At 43.5% G+C, this 9,737-nt stretch overlaps 1 protein-coding gene across 1 annotated transcript in view; it reads right to left on the reverse strand.

Annotated features, from left to right (window-relative positions):
- Positions 1–9,736, reverse strand: part of DDX21 (DExD-box helicase 21) — a gene marked incomplete at its 5' end in the record, with an annotated part of 24,687 nt that extends 14,951 nt beyond the window's left edge. Inside the window, 8 exons of the mRNA XM_025203569.1 lie at positions 1,003–1,152; positions 1,472–1,617; positions 2,121–2,306; positions 3,596–3,713; positions 4,477–4,655; positions 5,976–6,051; positions 8,493–8,762; positions 9,695–9,736. Of these exons, the coding sequence (XP_025059354.1) occupies positions 1,003–1,152; positions 1,472–1,617; positions 2,121–2,306; positions 3,596–3,713; positions 4,477–4,655; positions 5,976–6,051; positions 8,493–8,762; positions 9,695–9,736 (1,167 nt within the window). The remainder of the gene's footprint in view (positions 1–1,002; positions 1,153–1,471; positions 1,618–2,120; positions 2,307–3,595; positions 3,714–4,476; positions 4,656–5,975; positions 6,052–8,492; positions 8,763–9,694) is intronic.
- Between the last annotated feature and the right edge of the window lies 1 nt (position 9,737).

Genomic DNA, 9,737 nt, shown 5'->3' on the forward strand with positions numbered 1-9,737 from the left:
TATGGTTAAGGGCCTACAGACCAAGCCTTATGAGGAGAGACTAGAGAAACTGGATCTATTCAGCCTCCGCAAGAGAAGGTTGAGAGGCGACCTTGTGGCTGCCTATAAGTTCATCGTGGGGGCACAGAAGGGAATTGGTGAGTATTTATTCACCAAGGCGCCCCCGGGGGTTACAAGAAATAATGGCCACAAGCTAGCAGAGAGCAGATTTAGACTAGACATTAGGAAGAACTTCTTCACAGTTAGAATGGCCAGGGTCTGGAACAGGCTCCCAAGGGAGGTGGTGCCTTCCCCTACCCTGGGGGTCTTCAAGAGGAGGTTAGATGAGTATCTAGCTGGGGTCATCTAGACCCAGCACTCTTTTCTGCTTGTGCAGGGGGTCGGACTCGATGATCTATTGAGGTCCCTTCCGATCCTAACATCTATGAATCTATGTACTCATATATGCTCACCTCTCATTTCAAGATCAAAATAAAATTTGCTCCATGTAAATTAAGGATTATCATTACCGGGGGATGAAATGCAAAGTGCAAATGGCCTAGCCAGTGGACCACCTAAAACCTAAATTAATTATTTAAATACTTCTTAAAGAAGAGTGGACCTCCATTCCTGTAATGTGTGCATCCCATATGCCAATCATTCAAACGATGCATTCTTTTAACATTCAGAAATGTAAATGCCAGGTTAGTCTGAGGTGGGGTATTTATATTCTACTATTGTTAGTAATTGTTCAGTGTTCGCTGTAAGTTTGGCACTGCACAGTACACAAAAAGAAAAGCTGTTATCCTGAACAGTTTTACAGTCAAACAAAAGCTGACATAATTATGGTCAAGGAGGATAAGCTTCTGGTGTTAGACACCTGAAATATTAAAAGTCTCATGGACAAACGATAGAATTTTAGATTCCTATCGACTTTATTTGCATGGCTGTGATCCCATCCTCACACTGCAGATTTCTAGCCTAAGTGCCTAATAATACTACCATCTTTTCAGAAACCAATACCTGTTTGATTGAAGTATTCAGTGCTAGTTCATTTGCCTCCTTTTTGGTCTCACAAAAGATAATTGTCCGTCCGTGACTGCCACTGTAGACCTGAATAACATCACCAATAATGGCTGCTCTCCGAGACCAATGACACTCAATAGCCAAGTGCTGTAAGGGAAAGAAAATCCATCTATGTTGTATCTATCGTTACTCAAAAGAATAGTAGCAAAACAAAAGCTTGACATATTTTGAAGAAGTTACTCTAAACATTTTTTAATTAAAAAAAACAACAAAACCCCACCCAGAAAACAAATTCATATAAGAAATACTGTTCATCTAAAAATGCTTTACATGGCTTAATCTAATCTGACAGCCAAACAACAGAAACTTAAAGTAACTGCTGACCTTTTAAATGTGGGAACTGTAATCATATCATCCATACTGTACATCTTTAGAACTGATGCTACTTAGTAATAACATTACTTACATCTACAGTCACAGCAGTCCTTTGAGTCTTCTTTCCAATGAGGTCAATCTGTTCATAACTGGATTTCATGTATTTCTTACCCACATTGTATACCCAGTGTGGACAAGTTGCAGAAAACAGCAGTGTCTGGGGGTTGTCTTCAGAATCTTTGGAAGACAGCACATACCATCAATAATCCTAGCAGTACTTATACAAGAGAATTCATGTTTCACAGATTCCATATTACGGCATGTTATAAAAGCAGTAAGAACAATACTGAAATTTGGGAAGCATACAAAATTTAGCAAGCAGACAGAAAAGCATTTTAAGGCACTCAACAAAAAAAAAAAAAAAAGAAAATATGATAAATGTTGATAAAGAGCTAAAGTGAAGCACGTGCGAGCCTACTTAAAGTCAAGCAATGAAGGAAAAATATTAATGATTTGAGTCAGATCAATATAGGTCTAATTTGTTCAAAAAGGAAAGGCAAGAGATAGGCAAATCTCATTTGAAGTTCTAGTTCCGTAGACCTGATGCAAAGCTTACTCAAATCACCTGGAACCTTTTCACATAGGTGAATGGACTAAAGATAATTCACTTTAAATTATTTTCCTGATAAATTAAAAGGATTTACTTTCCAGAAATGCAGACAATAAATTTGCACACTTACCTTTCTTGTAAGCAAATGTTAAAATTTCTTCTACTTGCTCAGCAAAGCCCATGTCTAACATTTGATCAACTTCATCCAGAACAACATGCTTCACGTTGGAAAGGCTCAGCTTGCCATTTTGAAGATGGTCTTTGATTCGACCTGGAGTTCCAACTAAGATGTCAATGCCATTTTGGATATGAAGAACTGAAGGAAAAGCAGCAAAATAGTACATAAATGAGAGAGAGAGAGAGGGCAAGCATAGGGTTTGCATATTGTTATCAATCTATAGTAATATTTCTAGTCTGAAGACCAAGTAACTAGGGCTCCTGCCCTTTCACTTCTGAAAAAAAACTGAATTTATTTGGGGTTACAGGTGAACTGATTTAGCTAGTTATTGAAGACCCTCTACAATAAGTGCAATGCTAAAATAAAAAACTATGACATCATGAGACTGCCTTCTTTCAAAATCATCTTCATTCAATTAATTTTAAAAACCACCAAAATTTTAATCAGACTTTAAACTCTTGTCTTCTCTCGCCTTAGTTTCCAGCTTTTCTTTTTCTCTCCCACACATCTGTATAACAACAAAAATCCCTCAGAAATCATCCCCAATCTGTTCTTAGGCAACCCTGCCTGTTGTCAGTCTACAGTGGAAACCTGAAATGACAAGTCTGGGAATGAACCCCCCCAAATGCTCATCAATAACTTTTGAGCTATCTAAGCCATAAGTGGCAGAACCAAGCAGCTGAAAGCAGTATTAGAAAATAGCCAGAAAAATGTGGAAACAAGAAAATATGAGATATGCTTAGTTTCACTCTCCTCCAAACTGGGATATTAGTACAATGCAAGTATGTGTCCTGTTTTTCTCAGAGATTAGTCCTGCCAAAGTTCATCTACTCAGGCCCCTAAACAAATGTACAAATAAAGGGGTGATGGAATCTAATGGGCAATCCCCACAATCATGCTTCCTGCCGTGCCACATGTGCATGGCAGGAGGCGTGACTGTTGTATAAAGTATCAGATCTCATCACGCCTTATTGCTGGTGCAGGGGGAACCTGTAATCACGATCCTAGGCTCCCCCTGCACTGGGAAGTAGCAAGCTCCCATTGCTGGGAGCCCCAGCCTGGCCACACATTCAATTAATGGCATGATAGGAACTGGCCAAAAAGTTACTACACTTTCTTTGTGTAACCTGTTAAGTGTAACATGTGGCAGGGGCCTCAGTTTCAAGATCAGAGCTTCATAAAACTGAACAGATACATTTCAACCATCAAATACAAAATTAAAAAAAAAAGCCAAAATGACTTTTCCCCTTGAACACATTACTTGGATAAAGATTTTTGTTAAACATATACACCTAACTTGTATTCTCTCTTTAAATTTTTTTTTTCGTTTTTAGCAGAAGTGAAACCTTGAGGAGGAAAGTTTTACTCCGTGAATACAATACCTGAATGTCAGCCAATACGAGAGTGACTTCTACATATTTACTTACTTTGTTCACCATATGGTGTTCCACCATAGAAACAAGCCACTGTGAGTTTCTTTGTGATGTCTTTGAAGTCTCTGGCTACCTGGTTTGCCAGCTCTCTGGTTGGAGTAAGAATTAGCACCTGAAGCAATTAAATAAATAGTCAGAAATCCTGGAACTTGCTTACAGGGCGGGAAGGGGAGAACATGGAATCAAGGAGATCAGCTACATTGTAGAGTTTGTATGACACTGTTACCCTGAATTTTCTCCTGCTTTTAAAAACATTTGTTTTTCTATTATTATTTATAGTATTATCATTCAGATAATACTACTGTCAAGCAACATCAGATAACATTTCCACTAAAGACAAGGTAGAGGAATGGGAGTGATGCGTTCCTTATCTTTAAATGATAAAAAAAGCTGAACAACTTAACTGTAGATACACTGACCTTGGACAGGATCCCTTTTAACTATTAAATCAATGTAATCACAATTAAAATATTTACAGAGACCAACTGAACTGGACTTCCACTGTTAACTTGAGCTACCCAAGCACTAATGATTTGTAACAAGTCCCATTTGCCTGACTGCCATCCTAAGTGAGTTTACAAGTAAGGGAACAAATTACACAAGAAATCTGCTCACTGGACATTTAAGAACTGAACTGTGGTACTTCATCTGTTTACAGTATGACTGCAAGACAATCTCAAAAAAATATGACATTGCAGTCTGCTATCATCAAGATGCTGCAAAGGACTTGTCATGGTGCAGAGCTAGGCTACATGATACTGTTCAAGACCAGAAGGGAGAGTTGCCAGAGGGGAGAAGAAAGTAAGCAAGTGACAATATGTCAAATGCGGCCATAAATGTAAGGCATCAGTGTTTTCTCAAAGCAATTAAGGTACCTTTGGTGGACGGCCTCTCTTCCTTTCCTTTATGGCTCCCTGAAGTTTTTCAATCAAAGGAAGAGCAAAAGAAAATGTTTTTCCAGTTCCAGTTCGAGCCTGAGCTATCATATCCTTGCCATCATATATGGGCTGGAAGGTCTTTGCTTGAATAGAAAACAGGTACTTTACTCCTCGAGCTGCAAGACAAACCAGTAAGATATTTATTACACGGTGCTATGACTCCACAGAGTCAAATTAAACAGCTGAAAGCCCTGTTATGTGGTAACTAACCCAAATCCACAGGACAGATCGTGTCAAGTCCTCTATTAGATACTGGGAGTAAACAGCAAATATGCATTTCATTTCATTAATCCTACTTGGCAAAAAAATATATATTTTTTGTTGAAGCAAAATTTAGTTTCGGGGACAAAAAGGACAAAATCTTTGTGTTACTTTCACCATAAATGTGGCTGTAATTTACATTAATATCATTCAAGTTTGTTTTATGTACAGAACAAATTAAATTTTCAGTTAAAAAGACACAGCCCCCCCCAAAAAACTACTGCTCAGCATCCTATTAAAGTATTAAAGGTGTTATTTCAGAACAATGACATTTTTAAGTAGCACACACATCAGTCACCACCATGGAACCCAAAATCTAGAGAGACAATGATCAGAATATGAACTTCACCAAGATTAAAGTTACAAAACAGGACCACTGTAGAAGAGGTAATACAATACTAGAGAGAAAACTGTTAAAAGAGCTAAGAGTTAAAATATAACCAATAATGAATCCAATTATTGCATCACACTTGAAAAAAAATCTACCAATATACACCAAATCTACCAATATTCAGGAGTTACAGCTACTGAAAAGTTTTGCAGAAAACACTGTGAAAGTTACAATAGAAAATAAATGCACTATAACCTCTTATATCAGTGGGGCCAACCTTTTTGACAGGCATGTCACAAGCTAGCCTCACACCATTCCTGAGGGCCACTTTGATCCCCTTCCTCTGCCAGATAGGTTGCATTGCTTTCTTGTCTATACTGTGCTCCCTGCTTCGTTTCCTGCCCTGCCTTCTACTTCCTGCCTGATTTCATGCCCAGCCTTCTACTTCCTGTACTACCTGCTGCTTCCTGCTTGTTCCCTGATCCGCCAAGTGCCACAAAGTGCCCATGCTACAGGTCTGTACAGTGCCCTGTCTTATATAGTGCTTGTGAGGGAGAAAAGCACAACTACCTTCCTCCAGTGTATATGCAAAAGAAACTGTCACAGAGGAGATAACCTTGCTTTGATAAGCTCACACTGGGAACTCTCAGTGTGAAACTGAAACCCCCCTTAACAGCAGCAAGGGCATTTCCTAGTTACAGGAGGATCTCAGAAATCAGGACTCCTGGATTTTACTCCTGTTTGTGTCACTAACCAGGTAGCTCTGGACAAGTTAATTATAATGTGTTTTTTTGTTAAAGATGGCTCCAAACAGATCAAGAATGCCTTTTGCCACAAAAATTACCTTTCAGAAGCTCAGCAGTCTCTTTAGAGATAGAAAAATTGGAGAAGGCACCTTCTTTTTCTTCTTCAGTCAACTCCTATAGATTAAAATAAAACAGCAAATTCAGTTATACTGTAAGAGCCAATTCACTACTCTAATTCATCACATGCCATTTTAACCTATCAGAGAAAAAAAAAGTCTGAAAATAATTTAATTATCAGTCTCCTTAATTTGGGGAAAAAGCAGACCCTTAGGTAAGTCTCCAACACAATGGAGGCCTGACTGCAGGACAGGTTGGCAACGTCTCTGGAGCAAGCTCTGGTACTGGTATAAACTTCCATACGGGCTTCACAAAACCAGTGGTGACCTTGGGTAAGTATTTCAGTTGCAGCCCTCCACCCTGACACTTAAATCCATACTTCTGCATCTTTGCTTCCTAATCCCACCTCTTTAGTGCAAAATGATCTATTTCCTTGGCCTTTCAGGATACAGCAACATGGTGCATACACACTTGGGAATTAAACAATTTTCAAACTGTGTATACCTTGTGCTATTTGGTAAACTGTATATGCTCTCCAGGGAGACAAACAAAAGATTATTTTGACACATACTTAAGAAATGAAAATTAATACAAAACACCACAAATACCTATCATTTGAAGTAGAATATTTATGGATGAAAGTTCCTTCACCAAGCAATGGGCAAATAATTTACTTACCATAAGCCATCATCATGCTTACTGACTTTAAATTAAATGAACCAACTTCTTCAAAGGTTGAAAACAGATAATTTAAATGACCTGTTACACATTTACCTTGCCAACTGCGGGGGTTAGGTTCTGGAAAGTCCCATGGTTGGTCAAACTAAAGGCTTATGGGGAAAATGGAGTTAAGAGACTTGAACACTATACAGAATGGTGTATACAAATCATTTTTACTTATCTTTAATACATGGGATGGTCAACCAGGCGTAGGCATACCCCTAGAGGTACTTTGACAGGTTATATGGGTATGTGCCGATGGGCGAGGATGGAGCGCAACCAGGGCGCGGCAGCAGCATCTCCCCTAGCACATTCACCTCTTACCCGAGTGAGAAAGAGGGGAAAGGGAAGAGGAGGGGAGGGACTCGCTAGTCAGCCCCACGCAGCACACCACAGTGCTTCCCCAGCCCCACCAGTCTGAATGGCGGGATGAGGGTGTTTTGTGCCTGCCTCTGGCAGCATACGATTGGCCAGTCAGCAGCACATGGATGGGGCCCTGGCCGGACCTGGCAGCAGCAAGAGCCACCTGCCTGCACCCCAGCCCATGACCCGGCCCAGGCTCCATTCACTATGAATGGAGGTCCATGCACTGCTGTGCAGGGCACAGCGGCAAGCAAGCCTGTTGTTCCCTGCTGCCCTCCCCCATGATCCAGCGTAGCAGGGAGCAGAGAAGCCACGCAGAGATCACCTTGCCTGCCGCTGCTCCCCTTGCACTGCCCTGGCAACATGCCTCCTGCACGTGGGGCTGCGTCCCTCAAACCAGCAGCAGGCACAGGACACACGTCACCAGGGCAGTGCAGGGTGAGCAGCAGCAGGCGAGAATATCCCCGTGCAGCTTCTCTGCTTCTTGCGGCAGAGTCACGGGGGAGAGAAGCAGGGCAGCAGGGAACAGCAGCAAGCAGGCCTGCTGTTCCCTGCCACCATGGATAGGGCAGCTCCTCACCACCACACGCACCTCCAGGAGGGTGGGGGCCACTTCCAGTGGAGGAGCAGGGGCTGGGCGAGGGGTACCCCCAGAGCACAGGTAGCAGGCAGCTCATGAGTGCTGCCATGCTGGGGTACATGGGAGTGTCTCTCAGAAGCGTGGGGGGCTCCCCAGCGCACTCAGCAACAGACCCGGAAGTGGACCAGAAGCACTTCCGGTCCACTGGAGAGCGCACTGGGGGCCCCCCTTGCCCCTCCCACCTTGGCAACTGGTACCTCCTGAGTCTGAGGAAGCATCTGAGGTACCCCGCGGCTGATTGCCAAGCCAGGGGATGCGGGGGAACCCCCCATATGCTCCCCGGCAGACCTGGAAGTGGACCGGAAGTACTTCGCCACTGAGCACATGGAGGGCCCTCCCACACTCCTGTGGGACGCTCCATCTGCCTCAGCATCGCAACCATCACAAGCTGCAGTGGTACCTTGAGATATGTAAAAAAAACATTTAAAGCTGTGACTATGGCTGAATCACTGATTCTCTGAATCAGCATCGAATCTTCAGGGACAGTGACCCAAATCAATTAATCGAATAGGGCCCTTACAGACTACCGTGACTCAAGCAGCCTAAGTTAGGTCAGGAGTGGTCCAACCTCCCCAGAGCAAGCAAATTGAGAGGGAACAAAAAGTGGACATTAAAGCTACTTTAAACCATAACTCCAACCCCACTGGATTTGCCATTACTGTGAAACTTTGCTACAAACTTTGCCCAGAATTATTTGTAGCAGTACCATGCAGATGTATCTAAGCAAGATTGCTAAATTCAGGTAGAATGAGGAGTTGTAGGGTTACAACTTTACCTCCTCTTGATCACTATCACATTCTTCACTCAATGTTTCGCTAGACTTGCACTGAGTTTCTGAGTGAACACAACCATTGCTTGTGGAGGAAGACTTCTCTTGCTCTGAGCTGTTTTTTTTAATATCTCCATTCACTTTTGTTTTGTTTTCCTTAATCTTTTTGGGTTGAGGAGGATCAAGGTCATCTTCAGAAAAACCATTTTCCTCTGCTTGAGGTATCTGCTCCTTGGATTTCTTGCTGTGTTTAGATTTCTTCTCTTTTTTTTCCTTCTAGGAGACAAGGAACAAAAACACATGGAAAGCTCTAAATTTGTCACAAAAATACTTGGCATCTGCTCAACATTCACCCAAAGCATATGATTGGTTACAGCATACAGTCAAGTGAAGAAACACAGAATAATATTTAGCTCCTACTCCAAATGCTGCCTGGGCTTGAGGGTATCTCCACAAAGCCCATCACACACGGCTGTGCCTTGTTAGCACTCAAGAAATGGGGAAACTGGGATTAGTAAATTATTGATGTCACTAAAACGTTCCACAGAGAACTTGCATCTGAAGAAGGAAATAGAAAGATTTTGGCCTCCTAGAGTCCTGCTTTCCTTTCCTGAGATAATGCAATGAACTAGAATTGAACAATGCCTGGAGGCAGCAGCACTGACTGAAAGGCAACAGAGATCAGGGGCAGATGGGAAGTGTGGAGGGGCCTCCTGATGCTCTTGACATTCACCTCAGCCTGGTTCAGCAAGTCTGCACCTCTGCCAGCTCCTCCTGGCAGTGGGGCTCCTATTCCACAGCCCTGCCCACCCATTCAACCCTAGCTAGAAACGGAAAGAGAAAAGCTTCCAACCAAGCACAGGAAGGCCTGGCTTTGCCCCGCCCCAGTAACCCGCAGAACAGGGGCCAAATGAACGACCCGCGGGCCTGGTTTGTGCCGGCTCCCTACACAAGCCAGGCTGCCAGTTCCCATAAAGCCCTGGTTGTCCCGGCCCCGCTTCCCTCTCCCTCCCCCGCGGGAGCGGGTGGTGCGATGACGTCACACCGGCGGCAGCACGAGGCTCCGCGGCTCGCACGTGCCCGGTCCGGCCCCACCGCCGCCCCGGGACGCAGGGGATGGGGATGGGGATGGGGATGGGGATGAGGCGGCCGCAGCCCCCGGATCCCGAAGGGGGTCCTGAGCTCGTCCGCCCTCCCTCCCGCAGTACCTGGCGCTTCCTCCTGCGGCCCGCGCGCGCCGGGGCGCCATCC

This window comes from Alligator sinensis, unplaced genomic scaffold (genome assembly GCF_000455745.1).
Source record: "Alligator sinensis unplaced genomic scaffold, ASM45574v1 scaffold546_1, whole genome shotgun sequence".
Classification (NCBI taxonomy): Eukaryota; Metazoa; Chordata; order Crocodylia; family Alligatoridae; genus Alligator; species Alligator sinensis.